The sequence below is a fragment of the Hippocampus comes genome, unplaced genomic scaffold (assembly GCF_001891065.2).
Source record: "Hippocampus comes isolate QL1 unplaced genomic scaffold, H_comes_QL1_v1.1 scaffold359, whole genome shotgun sequence".
In the NCBI taxonomy this organism is placed as follows: Eukaryota; Metazoa; Chordata; class Actinopteri; order Syngnathiformes; family Syngnathidae; genus Hippocampus; species Hippocampus comes.
In genome coordinates, this window is record NW_017806274.1 from 19,284 (window position 1) to 42,729 (window position 23,446).

The following is a 23,446-nucleotide window of genomic DNA, read 5'->3' on the forward strand; positions in this document are numbered from 1 at the left end:
TTGCCTCTCACCATCATTAAAACATTATGGTCAAATAAAACCGATTCAAATGCCAAATGCGCTTTGTTGTGAGCAAGATCGTACGTTGTGTAGCATATTTGAAGACAAGACCGACTTGGTTTCAGAAACATTGTTCGATGCTAATGCTAACAGTGAATAGGAAATCCTATTGGCTCGCGAACAGAAAATGTGCATCGAGTTCCTTCAAATTGCTAATATTTTGCACACAAATGCTGTATAAACACATAAAGGCAGACGTTTATTCTTCCTAATCTGTAAAATTGTATTTATTGTTTTTGCATAGCGTGTTTAAATACAAGACCGGCTTAGTTTCAGAAACCTCGTCGATGCTAATACCAACAGTGAATGGGAATTCCTATTGGCTCGCAAAAGAAAATCAGCTTCTATTTTCTTCAAATAGCTAATATTCGCACACAAACGCTGTATCAACACATAAAGACAGACTTTTATTCTTCCTAATCTGTCAAATTGTATGTCTTGTTTTTAATGGCTATTATTTTTTCATAATATTGAGGATAAGCATCAGTCCACTCACTCCTGCCGGGAACCCCCATTGTCATCACATGACCCCGTGATTACAGTATCTAATAAACATTATGTTTCCACGATGGGAATTTGTGCCCAGCTGGAAGTGACTCCAGCAGGCTATAAACATCCTGTGAGCTCCATGAACTGGGGTCACCTTCGTGCGTGGTCTCTTTATGCGTCGGAAATACGAGCCGCTTGGAGAACAGTCACTCGTCTGTACAGCAAGTTTAAATGGCAGATCGCTGCGGCTGCTGTATTAGCATACTTGAGAAGACATCTTTCCCTCCATTTCCCATCTTTCCGCCTCTATTTGATTAATTGAGTGCGCTGCGGTGTGGTTGACAGATGTGAGCTCGTAATATCCATGAGTGAAGGTAATGGAGGATGTCAGAGGGTAAGGTTGTAAAACCATCAACTGCAAAATTAATTACAAATACAAATATGGCCTGTGATATTTAATATGCGCAAGGTTAATATCTCGAGTCAATTTTCTCTCCGGTGCTCCACCTCGCCTTGTCCATGCAACATCAAACTATGCTGTGTGTGTGTGTGTGTGTGTGTGTGTGTGTGTGTGTGTGTGTGTGTGTGTGTGTCTATAATGCTGTGTTAAGGTTTAGAAGCAAAGATGTTCACTGTTGTGTTTGTTGGGCCAGGTCCTGAAAAAATTAGGCACCAACATGAGTGAGGGAGGACTCAAAATAAAGTGAAGTAGCGGCAAGATGAAGGGGCAGCAGGGAACAATTTTTAGTGCTCCTAAGCGCTCACGAAAAATTCCAAGTCTTGTGGTCTTTATGGTAAATACAACAAATCAAGTCAGTGAATGTACCAGGAATCAGGCTCATTTGTTTTAAAGCCTAACCTAGCCCTAACCAAAAAAACAAAAATGCTAAATCTAGCATAAGGTCAAGTGCGCCCCTCCTTTCTCTCGCAGTGGACTATTCCGTCCACTGACTGTGATGAATTTAGACCAACAAAGTTGTGAGCACGTTGTGAGGAAAATAACCAGAGCTTTCCCAGTGGAGTGGATAAGAGGAATGAGGAAGGAATGGGGAAAATAAACAGTTCTTCATCACCTTTACCCATGGTGACACCCAATCGCAATTGCATTTATTGTCATTGCACATGCACACGGACAGAGCATCAAAATTCACTGAACAGTTACAGTACAACCCGTCCAAGAGACACAAAAACAACGACCAACAGAGTGAGACCAAACAGAGAAGCCTGTTGAGCCCGTCGAAAACGGTACACCGACCGGCAGCTTCCAACTGCACATTTGAACGTGAAGGGCCCCCGATGACTGAGTTTGTGTTGGGCCCCCAAATGACTGAATACGCCCCTGACGGTTGTTAGCTCAATGCTCTATCTGGTGTGAGAGGAGAGATGAGAAACATCATGGCTGGTCTGCCAATAATATGTAGTTCCTTTCAATACAAGAACCCTACAAAGAGGCAATTGATAAAATTGGGCCTCAAAATTCCGGACTTAAATTCCTTATCTCATTCAGCTTTGAAATCTCATATAGATAATATAGATTTAGATCATTTTTATTTGTGTGGTTTGTGGTCACCGAATCATGCAAAAAAAAAAAAAATGCTCCAAATATGGTGCAATGCATTTTTACCCCAGTATAATTAATACCTCGCCGATGGTGTCAATCAAAACTATAAAACACAAACCTAAGGCAGAATTTTATCTAATTATAATTCAGATCCACATAATGTTTGGGATGGCCTGCATTTTATTTATTTATTTTTTCTTTTTTGACAAAACACAACCATTAAATAACAAGCCAAGAGATATAACATCCTGTGGGATGTGGAGGATTATGAAAGCTGCATACTGAGTACCACGCTAAAATCTTTCTTTGGTCTCATTTTTGTCTTTCTGCGAGGCTTAGCGCCAGCCGTCAAGTGCCGTTGACACCTCTCCGATTTCGCCTCAATCCACACCGAGGAGAGACTTGACAGTACGCGCTCTAGCCCGGCCCGCAATTTGAATAAGCCATTCATGTTTACAATATTAGCCGCCACTCTCACCAATACTCAAAAGGTACAAATAAAAAGTGCCTGGGTTTCCCAAGCACAATAAGCACACTTGAGAGCGTTATCAGCAGCGCGCGTGCTTTTTCTATCGACATAGTAACGCATAAGTAGTGCGTAGCGACATCAAGGCGAGAGAACGTGTCTGCAGGCTCACATTGGAGCTTCCATTGAAGCAGTCATTTTGCCGCCTTTGATCCCCACTTTGCGAAGGATCGGCTGCTTGGATTTTTGAGCGTGCGGAGTTGTTTAAAAATGACAAGATTTTCCTCCCCAAAATGAGTCACTGTCCCTGAGGAATATGCATGTTTTCCCGTGGTTTGTTTCGGCACAATTTCCTCTGACGGCTTTCTTAGGAACAACACACGATAGTATAAACCTGTGTGATGGAGTCATGGAATACATTCATACGTCACATGACTGGAATGAGTAATCAGTAGTAGTTATGTAAGGGGTCCCCAAAGTTTTTCTTGTGAGGGCCAAATAACTTCTCTGACAGGGGCAGGGTTCGGTTTGTAACAAAAAGTGTGGCGATCGCAGGAGGTGTCGAGACGTCAACATTTCTTGTTTTCCAAAAAGCCGCACATAACCAGATATTAACCTTTTCTGGGCTCTTGACAGGCACAATTTATGAAATAGATAAGAACCAATTTTTTTTTCTCTTACCTAATCTTTTTGCCATTAGTCCATTTGTTAATTTGACAGGGGTGCATCGCGGATTTTATTTATTTGTTCTTTGAGGGAAGGGTTTCGGATAGGGCTCAGACTGCAGAAGGGTGGAATAGAATGTTACGCTCTATGCATGTAAAAGTCTCGACTTGGGGGAAAAAAAACAACAAAAAAAAGCATCTTTGATATTGTTCAGGGGGCCGGGCAAAGCGCAGAGGTGGGCCACATTCGGCCCGCGGGCCGTATTTTGGGGACCACTGAGTTATGTGGACAAAGCTGCTGGTGGATGCAACTGATTTTCAAAACAAAACATTTTTCAGAATCTGAACATTTGTCGTTTGGATTCTAGCGGTTTGCTCGGTGTTCGGGGGACCACTGGCTTCGTACATTGCCACTGGGAAAGAGAACCGCAATTAAAAACTCACGTCAGAGGTTGAGCGAGCGTACATCGTGTTACTTTCCAGGTACCGAAATGATTGGTGCCCCCGCCGTTATTCGTCATCTCAAATCCCCGCCGCTCTTGTCATGGAAACCACGTGAAGAGTGCCGGCCTCATTATCGATGGCCTCCGTGAATGCTGCTGACAGAAGCAAGACTTGCTCCCATAACTTAGAGTTCCCAGTCACAGATGCCGCCTGCCAAGTACACGCTGAGTCACTTCCAAAGCTGGACAGCCACCAAGTCTTCCCCCAAAAGTCCCTCTGAGCTTGTGCCAGCCGTCGTTTGTCAGCCGACGAGGAGATGCTCTGCTTCTGTCATGTCATTGGAAGGCAGTTGGTCCAGTGTGACGAAGCCAAAAGATGATGATTGATTTATTTTTGATCTTTTCTGATTTTCTTTCAGAAATCCCTCACCTACGCTGCAAAATCCGGAGCAGTGGTGCAGAAGTTTCTGCCATTTCATCGGCCAGTAAGTTCCATCAAAACTTGCCATCGCTTCCCGCAGGGCTCAAGAAGGGAGAGCCCAACACGTGAATCGTCCGATATTAGCTCTCTTAAAATTAGCTGAATTATGCACCCCATTTTTTTTAAACGGATTTTTGTCCACTGTTTTTATTTTTTTTGCACATTAACACATTGTGAGGCAAACATAATGACATCTTCCAATCACCAGATTTTTGCAGATTTTTTTTTCTCTCTGTTCTAAAGTTAAACAAATACCAAGATTCATATATTTATTTTTCCAAGTGCTCAGTGACTAAAAACGATTTTTTTTCCCCCTGCAATGTAACGGAGAGGAGGTTATTCTACATACATCCATCGGCCACTACAATATTATATTGTGGTTCATTGCAATAGTCTAAAACTACTGAGATATCCAGACAAAAGAGTATTGTGAGTGCGCCAAAGCTCTTGTTTTAGCTCTTTCGTTAGGTTGTGCAGGAGCTTGAAGGCTTCAGGGACGGACGGGCATACTCACTGTGAAATCAGTTCATTGATTATTAGGTATTCCTGTGGAATTGCTTGTTGATTAATCATGACCGGCGAGATGGCGTTGGTTTGGTGGTTAGATTTAGATTAGGTTTAGATTTGTAGCGGAAAGGAGAACAACGTGATGTGGACTATTGTTGGCGACAGCGACACCGTCTCAACTCCTTTAGGCAACATTATTCTGCTCAGTATTTAACGTTCCATTTTCTTCCCGTGTTTCTGCGGGAAAACAATACTTGAACGTCGTCTATGCTTTTAATCCCAACCAAATCAACAATAATGTGCGCTTGAACACCAAGCGATCCGAAATGGATATTTTCCAATCAGATTCTATCAACCTCTCGTGTCTTTGTGTCCATTGACTTTTCATTTGTGTAAATCTGCCACAAAGTCATTCACGTGCGTTATCGCCTCGGTCAGAGACCAATAAATAACTTTTCATTCCCCTCCCTAACGCCGTGTTAAAGCTTATATTGCTGCCTTCTATCTGCCGCTCCAAATATACACAACCTTCATGTTTATGAGTGTGCCGATCACAATCGGAATGAGGCAATAAGAGTCCATTTGAGCGGGGGACTTATTCGATGTTTTGTAAGGGAGTAAATGACAATTAAATACAGTAGGGTGTCTGCTTGAAGAGGCCGTTTGCTTTGGCTGATATTGACTAGTCAGGACCCAGTCAAGCAATATCTGGCAAAGTGGGAGTTTTTAATACTTTGCTGTGTCATTGCAACCATTTCCAAGAGGGTTCAGGTCAATGGATTGAGTGATGTCGGCGCAGCATTCATGTCTTCAAACAAACAATCCCAACAGAGTTCAATGCGAGGAGGCTGGACAATGTTATCAGGCTCTGCAGACTGTTTGTTTTTTTTTGGAGCCTATCTTTAATTTGTGTGCACGTTTGCAAGGTGTGTGTATGTAAATGTGTGTGTGTGTGTGTGTGTGTAGGCTGTTTTTCCAGAGTAATAAATCCATCCGGCGTGACTCCACTTGCGCAGCCGGGGCGCTGACTCGTGTGACAAAGTGGCTCGCCGTTCACAATTCCTTCCAGCGCCGCTCCGCTAATAGAGGCAAACCTCGGCGGCTTAATGTCCTGACACTAATGAATTCACGAAATTAACTTTGAGAGCACAAAAAAAAAAAAAAAAAGTGGAGAGAACGGAGATTAGGTGTTTTGAATTAGATTGTTGTTTACCTGCTATCTTGTGTCTGTTTGGTGTTGTTCGAGTCTTTAGCCGCACAGGTAAATTAACCACACAAAGGCAGATTCGCTCCCTCTCAACATTAATCAGCTAACACTGTATATAAATCAATCAATAAATTAATTTCGAAAATTGCCCTAGTTTATAGTTTTGTTGTTGCAAAGTGAAAAATCGCAGTGCGCTAACATGAAAGCTACTTGCTACACGCCCTTATTACCCTCACAAGTACAAGTGAGGTAAGTTTGGATCAATTTTAAAACAGTTTCCAACAGTTTGAAGCATTTTTGTTGTTGTTGTTGTTTTTGCACTTTATTAGGCCATGAAAACAGAACAAAATGATAAGTATTGGTCGATTTTGAGCCATGGAAAAAAAGTACATTCGTTGAATGGGCAAGTTGCTTTCACAAAAGACCCTTATTAATCAATTAAATTGAGGTCCCACCGTATATGTAATAGCTTGACATTGTCGTATTTGTTTCCAAACCTTTGTTGAGGCAAGGCACCAATTTCACATTCAAAAAATTTCAGGGCACCACCAAAAGAAATTGTCAAAAATGTATTTGGTGGTACCTTGATAATACAACTTTCACTCGTTTTCTGGCTATGCTGGTAACGCAAAATACCTGTTTGTGAAATCACATGTCATATTCACTGTTTTTGTACTCAGGCCAAAGCCCCGGCTACTTAAAAAAAAAATAGAGCTTTATTTCCATTTTTTTGGTATCTTGGGGCCAAGCAGCTTCGTTATGAGCCAGTCCATATCCTTGTCTAATTGCAAAAAGTGATTTGCTGCTATCTTGTGGCACCTGCTGGCAATTACAGATATTTTCAGGTGGCAGTCAATTACTCAGGGTTTGAGCCCTGTCCCATTTTATCTTTGTATCCATGCCAGCAAAAAAATAGTGAAGGCAGAACAATGACATGCCCTTCAAACAACATACTAAGTCAGAACTCCATAGCTTGGTGTCCAATAAATTTCAGATGTCACACTGAGAACATCAACTTGTGAGCAGACTGGGGCAAGATCATGATTACTTCAGTCATCCAGATTTTTGTGACATTTTACTTTGTGGTGGTGTGCCGTGAGATAATCAATTCTGCTTTTACTTGATTTTGCTTCATCTCATTTTCAGAGTAACTGTCTGTTACAAAAAGCATGTCAAGTAAATTAGGGATTTGAGCCAGAATGCGTCCGGTTTCCACGGTTACCCATGAGCACATGTACAGTGTGAGCTGTAAAACCGATGCCCAAGCAAACACTGCACATCCCAGATAGGAAGCGCTGCCGGGCCCTGGCAGAGCTTGTTTGGACTGCGGAGCCATGGCGACAGCATCCATGCGGCGCTTTCTGACCAGATTAGCCACTCACACTTTTGAGGCGCTCACTCTCTGCTTTTTCAGTCTCTTGAGGCATCTCTGTTAGTTTGCTACAATGTTCAGGTGATCACCGTTGAGCTTTTCCTGCACTGTGACTCCAGTGAGGTAACCATGTCATTTTTTTATTGTTATTTTTATTTTTTTTTGGTGCTCTCAAGGTGTCTGATAAAGGATTTTGAAGCGCGTCCTTCGGTGACTCATCTTCTGGAGCATCCCTTCATCAAACAGGTCCACGGCAAAGATGTGACCCTTCGACAGCAGCTGGCGGCGCTTATCAAAGAGCAGCAAGAATTGGGATGTGCAGCCAAAACGAAGTAAGTCTATTTTACCTTCATCTATATTTTGCTCTCATAGAAGACGTTTGAACAACCATGACAAAGCTGCCGCCACACAAAACTCACTCGCGATCATATTTGACTCCAGTAGGGGGCAGGCTCTCATCTTTTTTTCTTTTTTTTTATTGCTTTGAGATGATGAGGAGCCCAGCAAAACAGATCGGTGTGTGGTTAAAAACAAGGTAGGAGAGTGTGACTAATTCAGTGCGACTGATGCTGACTAACCACACTTTAATAAATACACTCAAGCAAGTGGACTTGGCAGCCATGAGCATCAAGATTAAAACCATCTTACTGTGTAATGTTATTGATCTCATCTTTAATATTGAAAACAGCTGTCAGTACAACACAGTACAATTAGTGACAATGCGAATACATGCAGATATATTAGAGGTTCAACGTATAATCATCAACTAATCAATAATCCGATTAATCAGTAAATATATAATATATATAATACTTTTTTTTTTCAGATTTCTATAGTCCTCCAGGAAAGCAGACTTATTATTTTAGTGTTGGCAAACATTTGGAAATATTTGTTTTTTAATTTGGACAACAGCGATCAACATTTTTGCCTATCCTCTGACATGTTAGGCACCAAACCAGTAACTGAATCGCACCTAATTGATGTTATGGGCTCTTGATTTGAAATAATGTCCCATATGTTAATAAAGGGATGTGATTTAAAAAATTCATCAACAAAATAATCGACCATTAAAATAATCATTCGTTTCAGCCCAATGTATATACATATGTCTCTTTTTGATAAAATGTAAATCACATTAAAAATGCTATTGCATTTTATTTACTTCCATGGAAATTAATTGTTTATTTGCCATACTGGCACAAAAACAGATATACCCTGGCACAAAAAGGACACAACGAAATGAGTCTTTAATGCTTTTTAAAAAGCTAATGTAGCGAACTTTAGCTTGAAGTCTAATTAATTCTTGACCATGACAAATTCTAACCACAATAATAGTAAACTTACACGAGGTGGATTTTCATTTATTATTATTTATGTAATTAAAAAAATGACACCAGCTTGTGCAATGCATGTCATTGAATTGTACGCGAAGGCACAAAAACACTCAAGTCAGCCATCTGTCGTCCATTTAAGAAATTCCGATTTTTGCACCGCTACCCGCCCCCCCTGAAGGAGTTCACCGAGCCTGCCCTTGACTGAGTGTTTTGATGTCGTGCCAACTCTGTTTACTCCCAAGAGCATGGCAGCCGCTGCCTGAGCCTGATCCCAAATTCCTGTCCTCAGTGAAAGTGGATAATGGGATTAGCAGCTTGTAGGGCGAGAGCTGCGCTCGCCCGGTTTCGTCTCTCGTGCCGCAGATCGGGCGCACAATGAGTCCCGATAAGAAGAATAAAGACATGGAGGAGTTAAAAGGAGCTGCTGTAGGTGCAAAATTGGGATCGTCTTCAAAGCGGCGGCACAGCAGAAGTCGCCTGGCCCATTCTGGAGGGACGGAATGATGAGCAGTCACTTGATCCACCACTTCGTATCGACTCGGCGGCATTTGCACTCCATTCAGAATATGAAATAAATGCACTGGCAGGGAAGCGACTCGTGACCTCCAGCCTGAATTTTTACAATAGGCAGAAAACATCAAGACATTCACTCTGGGTTCTCAAGAAAAAGGTCATTACAAAGAAATAGCACGAATAATTTATGAGAAAGCATATGAAATTAACATGTAAATGAAACATTTTTCCGTCATTGGCATTTATAGTCGTCTTTTTTTTCCTCTGAGGATAAAGAATATACGCCTGTGACCATTGTTATAGTGTATGGCTACATATATTGATGGTCTCAGAGGATAAAGAATATATGCCTGTGACTACTGTTATAAAATGTCCGCCGACATGTATTGATGGACAGATAACATTTGATGGGTCCGGTGTTCCTAATGTTGTGGCCAGTGTGTCTGCAGAGACAGTCGGCACATTTGAGTGCCTTTTTCACACATTCTGATCTCCCTTGAGCTTTTCACAGCTCCATTCTGACTCATTGTGACTCTTTTGTGCTGCGAGGAGTCAAAATGTCTGAATGAAGTGCAGCGGGATTTGTCTTTTCACTTGGACTCCCCCGGGAGGACCTGAGAGGGCTTTGCCCAGAGGAGTGACCCATATGTCCCTTTCAGCCTGTTGCAAGTGCCGTTTGATGGTCGCTTAAGAACCGCCTCCAGCATGATCACGTCCTCGCTTTCATACGTTCCAGGCACGAACGGATCAATACTCGTAAAACCCTCATCATAGAGAGTAGTCCCGATGACGATCTGGTCAACCTGGAGTTCTTAGATGAGGTGAGATTTAACGCGCGTTTATCTCAAAGCGCATCGATCGGACACAGATCGAATGTTCCTGAAGGTAACGTGCTCTTCCCTATTTTCCGCAGGAGACCATAATAGGCCATCTCCACAAGAGGTATGCCGAGCTGCAGGTGTACACGTACGTGGGCGACATCCTCATCGCGCTCAATCCTTTCCAGAGCCTCAGCATCTACTCTCCGCAGGTTGGTTACAAACTAGAGTGGCGTTTCCCAAACTTTATCGACCCAAGGCCCTTTTTACATTTGAAAAAAAAAAGCGCGCCAAAATAACATCTTTTCAATCTTTTCGGGAGTCAGCACACGGCTGCCACCATTTTGAGGGCCTTTGATTAACCCCAAATAAAATTCAGCTGTTCTAGTAGGCTTTTTCTCATTTTAGTTTTCAAAGCTGTACCACGGCGTGAAGCGGGCCGACAACCCCCCGCACATCTTTGCAACAGCCGATGCCGCGTATCAAAGCATGGTGACTTTCTGCAAGGATCAGGTACAGCACTGAAGAAACTTGAAACACACTCGAGCAGTGGTTCTCAAATTTCTTACCCGAAGGGCCTCTGAGCCTGACCCCACAAATCAGCGCGAGTGGACAAAAATGTGGCAAAAAGCATCAATTTTTTTTACTTTTGCATACGAATGGGTATATATATATTTTTAAGGATCTCTTTCTTTGTTTTTAGTGCATCATCATCAGTGGCGAGAGTGGCGCTGGCAAAACCGAGAGCGCTCATTTGATTGTTCAACATCTCACCTTCTTAGGAAAGGTACAGCATCTTTGTACCACTTAGCAATTATGACACGTATCTTAACAACTAAATAGCTTTCGACGATCGCAGAAGTGGTTGAAAATAAAAAATAAATTTTGGTGTCTTCAGGCAAACAATCGGACTTTGCGTGAGAAGATCCTGCAGGTGAACCCGCTCGTGGAGGCCTTCGGCAATGCTTGCACGGCAATCAATGACAACTCCAGCCGCTTCGGAAAGTACCTGGAGATGAAGTTCACGCCCACCGGAGCCGTCATCGGCGCCAAAATATCCGAGTACCTGCTGGAAAAGTCCAGGGTCATCAAACAGGCCATGTCGGTGTCATTCATGCGCTACACGTTTTCAGTTTTTAATAAAAGTATTGCTTGGTGCCAAGGAAATATATTGAGATGAGTATAGGAGCTTGAATTAGACAAAATGAGTGCTCTGCCACCATCTTAGTGCCAAAGAGCTACATTTAAGTGAACTGAGAAGCGTCGTTTAGAAAAAGGTAGTGTTTTGCCGCCCTCCTGTGGCAGCTTGATGCCAAGGGACTATATCAAAGTGAGTTGAGGAGCTTCATTTACAGCATCATTTGGTACTATTCATGCAACATTTTTTATTTTATTAAATTATTGGCTATTGTATTTAAATTAATAAATAATATGATTTAAAATGAGAAATATTTTCGAGTTAAAATTAAAATTTTTTTGCCCATATGTTACAACCTTTTTTCCTTTATTCATTTTCCAGTGCCCTAGCCCATTTGTGCCCATCACTGCTCTATCCGCTATTATTTGATTGATTGCTTGATTGCTTGCTTGATTGATTGATTGATTGATTGATTTTTTTTTTTTTTTTTTATCTTGCCACTTTTGTTTTCTTTCAGGGGGGAGAAGAGCTTCCACATCTTTTACTACATATACGCCGGCCTTTACCACCAAGACAAGCTGAAGACTTACAGGTTGCCAGATCGGACACCTCCCAGGTTGCTGCTGCATTCCACATGATGTCAAGTTCCACTTACGGTGCTCATATTTCTGCTTAACTGTGCAGGTATATTGACAATCACCACTGCAAAGTGATGCAGGACATTGTGTCCAGCAAGCTGTACAAGGAGCAGTTTGAAGTCATCCAGGAATGCTTCCGGAACATCGGCTTCACCGAAGAGGTATTTCAGCAAAGAAATTTCACAGGTTCTCCCCTCGCAGATGTCAGTTGTGTCACCTCCTCTTTCTGCTGCGTATTGTAGGAAGTCAACTCAGTTTACAGGATTCTATCAGCCATATTGAACACCGGCAACATAGAATTTACCGCCATCTCGTCCCAGCACCAAACCGATAAGAGCGAGGTACCTAACTCGGAAGCCTTGGAGAACGGTAAGTTGTGACAACATATCTGCCCTTTTGAAGATAATATTGAAGGTGTCGTAACTTCGAGAAACGCGATGAAATGACGCGAATAGACCGTTGGGATTAAATTAATACCATTTTATGGAACTAATATTCAAGTTTAATGTCGGTCTGTGTTAAAAAAAAAATAAATAGAAGTTCCACAGGGCATCTATCAAAGTCTTCTTCTCTTTCCCTCTCCAGCTGCTTCCCTGCTCAACATCGGGCCAGAGGAGCTCCAGGAGGCGCTGACCTCACAGTGCGTGGTCACCAGAGGCGAGACCATTATCCGCACCAACACAGTGGACAAAGCGGCCGACGTGCGGGACGCCATGTCCAAGGCGTTGTACGGCCGCCTGTTTAGCTGGATCGTCAACCGCATCAACACTTTGCTGCAGCCTGACGTGAACATCTGGTGAGGGGGGGGGGGGGCGTGCAGGTGATGAACATCCGTGTGGACGTCCTCCGCTCTCACAAAGCGCCAGTGACCTTTGTAAAAGTCTTCAGAGCTCAATGCAAACACTCAGAGGAGAATATAAATGCGAGTCCGAAAAAAAAAAAGAAGTAGTTTTAATAAATTTTTGATACCGATTGCGTGCTGTGAAAATAATCTTCAGATGATTAAAAAGACTTCAGAGAGACTACAAAGAGGCGGTTCATTGATCCGAAAGAGTTCCTTCATAAATATGTGCGTCATACGTCAAAGAGTCTAAAAACTAGATCCCGTCTCCTCTTTATACGCCTTATTGCCGTTAATAACCTGATAGCGATGGCAGAAAGTGACCTCAGTGGAGGACACATTATGAAAGCGCTACTAAATACACTGCAGGACTCACAGTTTGTACATTTTGAAAATGACTCAAGGTTAAATCAATACACAGAGAAGCAGAACCGTTGATGATGTGCTGATGAACATCCGTGTGGACGTCCTCCGCTCTCACAAAGCGCCAGTGACCTTTGTAAAAGTCTTCAGAGCTCAATGCAAACACTCAGAGGAGAATATAAATGGAGTCCGAAAAAAAAAAAGAAGTAGTTTTAATAAATTTTTGATACCGATTGCGTGCTGTGAAAATAATCTTCAGATGATTAAAAAGACTTCAGAGAGACTACAAAGAGGCGGTTCATTGATCCGAAAGAGTTCCTTCATAAATATGTGCGTCATACGTCAAAGAGTCTAAAAACTAGATCCCGTCTCCTCTTTATACGCCTTATTGCCGTTAATAACCTGATAGCGATGGCAGAAAGTGACCTCAGTGGAGGACACATTATGAAAGCGCTACTAAATACACTGCAGGACTCACAGTTTGTACATTTTGAAAATGACTCAAGGTTAAATCAATACACAGAGAAGCAGAACCGTTGATGATGTGCTTTGATTTTATTTTTCCAAGCTGGTGTTTATGACTTCCCAGCAAGCAGGCAAAGCAGTATTTGGGTTGAACTTGGATTGTCATGAAAGTTTTATCAAGATAAATGGCTGCTGGGATTTACTCGCTGTGTTCTAATAAGTTTGTTTGTCCCGCTTTTTGTTGCTTTGAAGCGCCGCAGAGAGCGGCATGAATGTGGGAATCCTGGACATCTTTGGCTTCGAAAACTTCAAGAAGAATTCCTTTGAGCAGTTGTGCATCAACATTGCCAACGAGCAGATCCAGTTTTACTTCAACCAGCATATATTTGCCCTGGAACAGGTGAGTTGGACATCAGACCCGACGTGACTTTAAATTCATGATGTAGGCATTTTCTGTTATACGACAAGTGAGTGGAGATGGGAAGGAAATGCGGTAAAAAAGGTTTCTCTATATTTACACTGTATTTATTACTGCGTTTTTTTCAGTGGAGTCACAAATCCAACCCGGGGAGGCATTTTTTTTTTTCTTCTTTTTACTGGCCTCCAACATTTATTAATCAAAGAATTAAGGTTAGCATTAAGCTAGCAGCCTTTTGTAAGTTGTATGGTTAGATTAAATACATAACATGTAATTGTCTTTGTTTTCTTACACCTTCAAATGGGAATGGCAACAAACAGCTGAAAGCAAGCCTTTTTGTTTTTGTTTTTAAATTGTGTTCTAGCCGCTGCGTGTTGTGAAGTTTGCACCCTCGAGTTAGAAAACACGTTTTTGCCAACACCACAAGACCAAAAATGGCAGCGCAAAGGCTAGATAGGACTTTGTTTTGTTTTTACGTTGTCATTGATAACACCAAAGAGGTATTTCTTTTTTTTTTTTTGTTCTTAAAATATATTTCACTGCTCAGCATATCGTGACTTCGAGCAGATGAAAGTTTTTAGCATGTGTCATAAACACGAGGTGATGTGGCACCACTCTTCCTTCCATTTTTTTTCTTTTTTTTATGTGGCCCTGTAGTTAGTGTCTTAAAACAACATTTAGTAATAATTGTTGCTGAAAATAAAACCTTTCACGATTATTTGGATTGTTGTTGGATTCCAGTGAGCGTGACTGCATTTGCTATGGAGCCCTCTAATCTCCTTTAGCATCTTGTGCCGTTACCATGACAGTATAGCATCATTGCTAATATTGCTATTCGGATCTGTTTTGTGGTGCAAACTTGACTTTATTTTGGTTTGTGGCATCGACAGTACAGTACATTCATTAGCTTGACTTCATCATGTCTTTATTTCACATCACGTTTGTTTAATCGCTGTCAAATTGGCTCAAACGTGAATGGACAAACTGCTACCAAATTTCGCTCAGAATTGGCAATTTCACGGTTTCACGAGATGGAAAAACATATGAAAATACAAAACCAACAAATAATACAGTGTATTAAGGAATTCTGCTTCTTATCATATTAAAAAAAAGTCTGTTCATACTGCACAATCAAAACGACAAGTCTGAGTTTTCAAAACTCTTATTACATAATTATTTCACGGATCCGGCCTCAAGTGATTGTAAAAAGTTTCTCTTCTATAAATACTTGACTGATGTAGGCCTTGTGCTCAGCGCAAGAGGGATTTACATTTGGTGTGCTTGTCTCCAGTATTGTTGACTGAGTTTATCAATGATTAATACATGAGGACGGTTTACATCCATTGGTTCCAGTTTATTAGTCCAAATATATATTGAAAGCAACTTTTGATGTGAAATTAAAGAGATGCAATCATGTGATAGGACTCTGGGTTATTTGCAAATTGAAATAAATTATGAATAAGTAAGTGGCACTATTTGTTAGTTCAGAGCTGTGTTATGCATTCAGTAAAAGCCCGTATTATGCAAGCCGCAGCTGTGTGTTTTCGCTTGATTAGAAACTTGAGCAAATAATATTGCTTTAATTGGGTCATTTGGAGAACTCATTAACGAGATTCCCCGGCTGTTAGATGGAGTACCAGAGCGAGGGAGTCGATGCCAGCCTGGTGGAGTACGAGGACAACAGGCCCATCCTGGACATGTTCCTGCAGAAGCCCATGGGTCTCCTGTCACTGCTGGATGAGGAGAGCCGCTTCCCGCAGGCCACGGATCACACGTTAGTGGGTGAGGATGCACCTATGCTAAAAACGCAGAAAGGAGAAGCGAATATCTAGCTCAGTGTCCTCCTGTTGGAACTTATGAGATGTTTCTGTTCATCTTTACAGACAAGTTTGAGGACAATTTGCGCTGCAAGTACTTTTGGATACCCAAGCGTGTTGAGCTTTCGTTTGGGATTCTGCATTTCGCTGGGAAGGTATGTTAATAAACTCACTGAAATTGACTATAGTAAAAGTGAAAATCTCATGAGTGTTCATCTTTGTCACTTAACCCTTTCAGGGGCAGCGGTTACTACAGTGGACAGCTAATCATGTTATTAGGTTACAGGGTACATGAAAGGGTTAATATTATCCATGACATGTCGGAGCTCATTTTAAATGGATTCATTTCGGTCCTGCTGAACATCAGTAGCTCCAGAAAAAAGATGATCTGAGAATTGTAGGTTACTTCATGACACAACACTGAGTGACCTAAAAGTGGCCAACCAATTTGCAAACTTGCCAGTACTCTGAAGCCCCTCAGCAGAAGTAAACATTTCACTTCTGCTACTGTATCTTGTGACCGTCTTCCGTTGGACTCGACAGGTGATGTACAGCGTGAACGGATTCCTGGAGAAAAACCGAGACACTCTCCCTGCGGACATCGTCGTGGTGCTGAGAACATCGGAGAACAAACTTCTGCAGCAGCTCTTCTCCAGTCCCTTAACTAAAATAGGTACCATATTAATTTTAATGGTGAATATAGACAGAGCGGTGCGGTGGGGCCTTAAGATACGATTTTCGACTTTTTCAAGATAGGAACAGTCATTTGACTGGTTTTTAGTTTTTCACGTGTTTCTGCAGTTTTTCATCCAAAAATCTTATTGGTGATTTTTATTCTCAATGCATATATTTATAATATGCATGAATTAGATGCAGATTTTCACTATTTGCAAGCACTTAGTAGTAGTTGACGAAGTGTTTGAGTTCTTTTTCATTTGTGTCTGCCTGACTGTAGTATTATACTGCCTCACGGTGGCCAAAGCGGGAACACCAGAAGTAGCTGCACAGTAAACTGGATTGCAGCATTCAATCGTAATGCACACAGTTTAATTATTTACATGCTGTTTAATTGCTTTATTATTCTGTTTTTATAAAACGCTGTGTTGTAGAGTTCATTTTTTTTCCTCATTTAAAACATAAAAATGAATTTTTAGATTTTTTTTGGATGGGGGGCTAGAACGGATTAATGGCATTTCCATTCATTTCAATGGGGAAAGACGATTAGAGGTGCAAGTGTTTTGGGTTATGAGCTTGGTCACGGAACAAATTAAACTCTTATCTTAAGGCACCACCGTAATCAGGAAAGTTTTGGCTGAGACAAATTATTGCCATACAATGGCTGTATTAGCGTGTGAATTGTGCTGTCGTCTGCAGCCTTCATACATGTGCAGGTAAGTGGGCCTTCTTAAAGACGCGGAACTCAGTCGCCTCCTGGTCCCCCTTTTTCATTTTGAGCTGCTGTGCGCCGTCCTCGGATAAAGCTGCACTCGCCATTATCTCTGGAAAGGGCTCAGCTCTTGGCGCGCTGCTCTGTTTTTATTTTCACTAAGCTGTCCCTTTTTGGATTCCCGGTGCTCAACGCCAGGATATTTTCATGATAAGGGTTTCCAAAAACCCTGGAGATGAAGAAACAGTATTTCTTGAGCACAAAAGCAACTCTTCCCACCTCCCTTTTTTTTTTGTTGTTGGTTTAATAACGGTAGTAATGTGCTCGTCATTAGCCCAAGCCGGGGCCTCGTGGTCATCGAAACGCTGGTGTTGAATTATTAGAGTCACACTCCCGCCTTTTTACTTCAGCTAAGCCACGATATGTGATTTCCCTTCTTTTTAAGGAATCTGTAAATGCTCGCTTTCACTCCCGGTGGCATTGAAAGAAAAGCTTTAACCCACAAAAGACACCTTAGCGGAGACTTGGGTAGAACTCTCCGCAATGGGTGTGTAAAAATCTCAAGTGCAGGTGGTGCACAAGGGAGCCTTCAGCCACCCGCTTTTTCTTGCAATTAACAGCTTCAGGGGAGAACAGCCCATAAACGCACAAAGGAACTGAATGCGGACTAAAAATGTGCTGTAATGTTTATTGCTGACACTGTGTCAATTAGGTCTAAAAGCCTGTTTATTTCATTTGGTGCCACTTTGCTTTTGGTTTGCCCTTGTTTCTCAAAGGAGGTGATCATTCTAGAAAATGAATTGCCGCCATTCTTGTGTGTTTTCGGTGGTTTCCAGGGGTGAGCAACACACACAAGAAGAAAAAAAAAACACACACACTTTTGCAACATTTTCACAGTCGATGTTGTAAATTAACACGGAGCTGGAGGTTCGACCTTCCACACTGCAAACTAGGTCTGAACAATTCAGCAAATTCAAATTGACATCACGATTCAGTTGAATGTAATTTACAGAGAGCAAAAGCTGCAATTTGGGGAAAAGAAAAACGAACTTTGTTGTCATTCAGTGGCCTTTATTTTTTGTGTGTTTGTAAAAAAAAAAAAAAAAAATACATGGGAAGCGGACATTGGAAAAAAAAGAATCTGATGTTAACCCATTCAGGGACAGTGGTTACTACGGTGGACATGTTCCTGGTTATCATTATTGGTGCATGAAAGAGTTAAATAAATCCCAATCTCAATATTGATGGGGGTGACTCTAATAATGTGAATAGTTCAGCCCTATTGCAAACTGTCTTATCTAAAAAAAAAAAAGAAAAAAAAAAGAACATGAAAGACCTGACTGTCTAATCAGTCCCTGAAAAAGATCGTCCACCATTTCACGAGAGATATATGAAGAGAATAAAATCTCTTCTTCAGGCTATATTTTCCCTGTGTCAGGGAAGTGGCGGATTCATTGGACTCCATTTTATACATTCACTGTTATCGGTGAAATTAACATTATCTCAGCAGGGGGATCCGATGAAATCTATTTTCTCAAACCGGGGTGGCTGCCCTCCTCAGTGTCACCACTAGGGGGGACACCCATCCAGTCCAAATGCACTGCGCAGATGTATGCGGCCCACATATCAAACCCGAGGCATTAATTCGCCTCTTGGCCTTATACATTAAAACACAAATCTGTAAGTGATTGGATGTCATTTTCTACCTGCTCATTCCCCGTGCCAGACTCACGGCGATGCTGCCACTAATGACGCAGCAGGAGAACGGTGGGGGGTGGGGGGTGAGGTCACGGTGGGGGGCCCCCGCAAAGTAAAACCTTCCCAGTTTGAGCGCCGCATGATGTGTTTCCTTGAAGCTCACACATGTGGTGCTGTTTTGTCAGAGGAAATGGGAAGTCTTTGTATGGACAAATTCCTGAGTGCTCGGGCCTCGACCAGATCGGGGGGGGGGGGGGGGGATCACTCTGTTGGAATTGGCCGGAGATTGTTCAGGCCTGCCGGGGCTTCAGGAACTTGCGGTCACTGTGAGTGTGTGCGTGCGTGTTGTTTTGGAACCGCTTGGCCCTGCTGCTCGCAGTTCAGTGCTTGTGTGCAAACACACAATGAAATATGCACTTGTAAAACTGCTGGGTTAAAAATTAACCCGAATTGGGTGAAATTGAGCCAATGCTGGGTTGATTTTATCCAGTACATCGGGTTGAGGATTTGACCCATGTTGGGTCATGATCAGCTTCAGCTCTTCTGCCTGCCCAAATATTTTGTTCAACACCATCTACTGGCTGGCTCAAAATAATTAACCCAACCTTGGGTAAAAATAATCCAATTTTCTCAAAATCCATCGCAGCCCAGTGAGTGGGTTAGGAAAATATACCCAAGATTTTTTTTTTTGAGTGCAGATTCTATCAAGTGATGACATCTGCGTAAGTGGGTACATCACCCATAAAATGAAGGTTTTCTTGTTGAATAACTGAATGTAATATTTGAACAACAAAAAGTACCCTTTCTCCAAAATGTCTCGTCCCACCAAATCTCGTGACTCAGAGCAATACGCTGCCTTCCAAGTCTCATTGCCGGTGGGTCTTTGTTCCAATGTAGTGCAAATGCAATTCCAGTAACTTAACAAATCAAACTCTGGCTTGCAATTTCAATCCTTTCCTTTCAAGAGAAATCAAGGGTTATAAGTTCAAGCTTGTCGAGCGTGTTGAAGAGTCTATAAAGATTCCCTGTAAAGAGATGACAGTTCTCCCATGCCCCGCTTCTCCTCTCGTCTCTGTCCATGGGAGGAGAAGCCCCTCGATCCCCTTTGTGTGGAAATGACAGGCGTCATCCAACCACATGACACATTTGACTCTTTGTTCTCTCGCGGTGAAACTTTTTCTTCATTTTTGTCTTCCACTTGGCAGAAATCGCAAGTGCTTTCTCCAGAAAGAGAACCACTCCCCAAGTGCTACTTTTTCTTCAATTACTCTTCCACTTTCAATGGTACCGGCCAAATGGTTTGGCGTCAGCAGCGCAATTCCGCCGGCGCCGGCTCCCTGAAGTCACATGGTGGTGCAACATCCTTTTGATAAACGCAACGCTGTGTTGTGTCATTTAAAGCCAATTACACCGCACGTTTTGTGATTGATCTGCTCTGACAGCGGTGGATGCCATTTAAATCAACAGCCCCCCCCCCCGGAGCCATCACCAGGCGGGTGGGGGAGGGTGTCGGCGGCGTGGGAGATGCCGGGGTGGGGGCGGTTTACGGCCGCTTTAATCTCATTTGCTTGGCTGCTGAGTTGAGTTTCCAGACCACGTGTTCAAAAAGAGAGCGGCAAAGAGCCCACTTGAGCGTCTCGCTCACTCAAGCTAACCCCCCCGCCTCCGTGTCAACAGCCCTATCCCCGGCTTCTGAAGTACAAGGCACACTGATGCGCGTAAACGCATGCCGGGGAGGTGTCGCATTCAACGCGGGGTCGCACATGGACTATTCTTGTCAATAGAACCCCAATACAAGTGCCAGTTTGAGCTTTCTTTTGGGATTCTTGCCAAGGTTTCGTTTTCAAAGTGGACGCATGGACGCCAACGTTGCCGTTTTCTCAAACATTTCCGCTTTCCCGCCTGAGAGAGCAAAATAATAAATAGATACTCTTCGGGTACATTTACACCACAGGTGTCAAAGTCAAGGCCCGGGGGCCAGATCCGGCCCCCCCACGTCATTTTATGTGGCTCGCGGGAGCAAATCATATGTGTCGACTATCATGATTCTTGCTGAAATCTGTACCGAAATGTCAAATTGTCATGGGTAATAAATAACGTTGAGATTTTGCACCGGCCCTACAAGGGAAGCCGTAACTCCGAAGTGGCCCGTGACAAAAAAAATTAGTTGACGCAGACAGCCTCGAGTGGTGTGCAAAAAACGACTGAATTAAATCTCAAATTAAAAAAAAAAAATGTAATTGGCTTAATTGGAAAAAAAAGAAAATACAACACTGTACATTTGTTCCAGTCCAATTGTATTGAACTTCTATGTAAAATACAATTGCATTTATTCTTTGTTTTCAAACATTTATTTTGGTATCATTTTTATTACTATTTAGGCCCAGTATTTTTATTTATTTTACTTTTTTATTCCTTACACTTAAGCACAGTGTTAATGTTCAAAGTGACCATTTAACGAGCTTATTGCACGCCCGTACCGGAATTTATAGCCAGATAAAACACCAAAGATAAACTTTAAAAACAAATTTTAATTATCCTTAAACCGTATACCATTTATCTTGCTCATCTAAAAACAAATAAACATATATTTTCATGTATTTTTATGATATAACATTTTTGTTATTCATTTTTGTCCCATTCGAGGTGACTCAGCTCCATTAACAAGCCGTCGCTGAAAGTCGAGCTGTTTACATCGCCGATGTAGCATCACCACCCTGCAGCAGAAACGCAACCTTAATAAGGATTTGAAAATCATTGCTGGACTGGATTCATGGCTTTAGTAGCCTGCCCTGACCTTTCGTTCCCCTCACCGGCTATCTTCTCGGCTTTTTAATCATTCCCCACTTTTTTTTTCATTTTTCATCTACATTATTAGAGACTTCAAGAAAGCCCTTTCCCCACTGTCAAAGGACAATTCTTCCCCTTTTTTTTTTTTCCAGGCTCGTCTGTGTTTGAATTCTAATAATCCACCTCATTAGAAAAGTTCCCGTCTGGATCGAAATGAGAAGGTCCTCCTTCAAGCCGGACATCACAGGTGCTCCCTTCGGTTTCATGTCTCAGGAGGCAGACATCTTTGAGGATGCCGACTATTAACCCGCGCTCTAATCATCTCGTCAGGAGGGGGATAGGAAAAACCCGCGAGCAAGAATGAATTAATGCGAGCCGCCGAGGAATACGGCGGGGAGAGCGAGCGAGTGTCCATTTGTCAAGGCTTAGGTACCACTGTTCCAGTTAGTGCGGCGGCTGCGCAGCCCCCCCTTCATCTCGCCTTGATGGTGTCACGGAAGTGAGAGGCGTGAAAGCGCAGTGACACTTGGCGAGCCCGTTCCACCCGCAGCTGCTAATTCATCATGACAAATGTGCTCAGATGATCTGGCCCAGCAGCGCTAATGGGGAGAGGGGGAGAGCGTGCTTCATTTGCACAAGACCCACTCCAATTAATCCAAGCGGCTTTACTCTGGGCTAATTGGAGCGGGGCCCTCCCTGCCCCATGTGTTGCGAATACTATATATCCGACACAGTTAACCCGCTCCTCTTCTTTCTTTTTCTTTTTTTTCTTTCTTTGCATGTGTCTCTGATTATTTAATCCGATCCGAACACATGACTAATTTCACCAGTATTTACACTGGAGGGTTGAACACAATCTGTCCCGTGACACTGAATGACCTCTCGTTGTTCCGCGCTTAAAACTGCTGAGTTGAAAGTTACTCCAAGTGGGTGAAAGCGATAATCCATTACTGGGTCCAAAAGGGACCAAGCCAATCACTGTCAAACCAGTTGGGTCAAAGTTCCTCCCTCATGTGTTTCCAGTTGTTCCAAAATGCTGCTGCTCACCTCCTAACTGGAGCTCGTAAGAGGGAGCACATAACCCCAATTCTGCCTTCCCTTGGCTCCAGTACATTTTAGAATTCATTGTAAGAGACTTTTGTTTGTTTTCAAATCTTTAAATGGCCTCATCCCAGTTTACCTCCTCCGACCCTGCGCACCTGCCCGTTGCCTCAAATCTGGGGACCAGACCCGACTGGAGGGGCCGAGGACTAAGCGGAGCCTCAGAGGGAATCGAGCCTTTTCTGTTGCCGGTCCTTCCCTCTGGAATGACCTTCCGTTAAATGTTCGGCAAACCCCTTCCCTGTCCATTTTTAAAACTCGCTTGAAGAAACATCTTCATTTAAAGTTGAGTAGTTTTTACTCAGCATGAGGCTGTGCACCTGTTTTAGGGCTTTATTGTTTGAATTAGTTTATGTTGGAATCGTTTTATATCTTGCGGTTTGAGTTTGAACTGTTTGCAGCACTTACTCTAGCTGCTGATGTGGGTTTTTTGCAAGTCTGTTTTTTTATGGCCTGTTTCCACAGAAATGTTGATCACATTCCAAACTGTACTATCGGAGGGCCGCTATATTTGGGAGTGTTTCATTTGCTTTATTTTCCCCACGCGCTTTGTTCGTACGTGTCGCCTATTTTCAAGAGCACCAGCGACACAAACATGAGTAGGATTTGTTTTCAAAGGCTCAAATGTAAAATGTCATTGGGAGCCCAAGTGGCATAAATTGATAACGATGAATAAATACACTGTTAACAGACAATGGAGTCGGAGCGGCACTGTTTGCAAGCTTAAAAAAAAAAAAACGATTCCTTTTTGAAGTGCGTTTACTTCCCTTGTATGCCTTTGTTGGTTTATGATTGTATGCCGCCCGTATGTGTTTGATTTACCAAAGCAACCTGGCTCCAAACTGATCCACCCTAATGTGATCGTAATATCGGT

The 23,446-nt window shown here is 42.5% G+C and overlaps 1 protein-coding gene across 1 annotated transcript in view; it reads left to right on the top strand.

The window, feature by feature from the left end:
• The window catches only part of myo3b (myosin IIIB), an 82,873-nt gene that overhangs the window by 12,288 nt on the left and 47,139 nt on the right, over positions 1-23,446 (top strand). Inside the window, exons 9-23 of the mRNA XM_019857646.1 lie at positions 4,104-4,169; positions 7,428-7,583; positions 9,835-9,919; positions 10,012-10,128; positions 10,325-10,429; positions 10,620-10,703; positions 10,815-11,017; positions 11,572-11,670; positions 11,739-11,853; positions 11,935-12,061; positions 12,278-12,488; positions 13,614-13,761; positions 15,408-15,561; positions 15,663-15,751; positions 16,140-16,269. Coding sequence (XP_019713205.1) covers positions 4,104-4,169; positions 7,428-7,583; positions 9,835-9,919; positions 10,012-10,128; positions 10,325-10,429; positions 10,620-10,703; positions 10,815-11,017; positions 11,572-11,670; positions 11,739-11,853; positions 11,935-12,061; positions 12,278-12,488; positions 13,614-13,761; positions 15,408-15,561; positions 15,663-15,751; positions 16,140-16,269 — 1,889 coding nt within the window. The remainder of the gene's footprint in view (positions 1-4,103; positions 4,170-7,427; positions 7,584-9,834; positions 9,920-10,011; positions 10,129-10,324; positions 10,430-10,619; positions 10,704-10,814; positions 11,018-11,571; positions 11,671-11,738; positions 11,854-11,934; positions 12,062-12,277; positions 12,489-13,613; positions 13,762-15,407; positions 15,562-15,662; positions 15,752-16,139; positions 16,270-23,446) is intronic.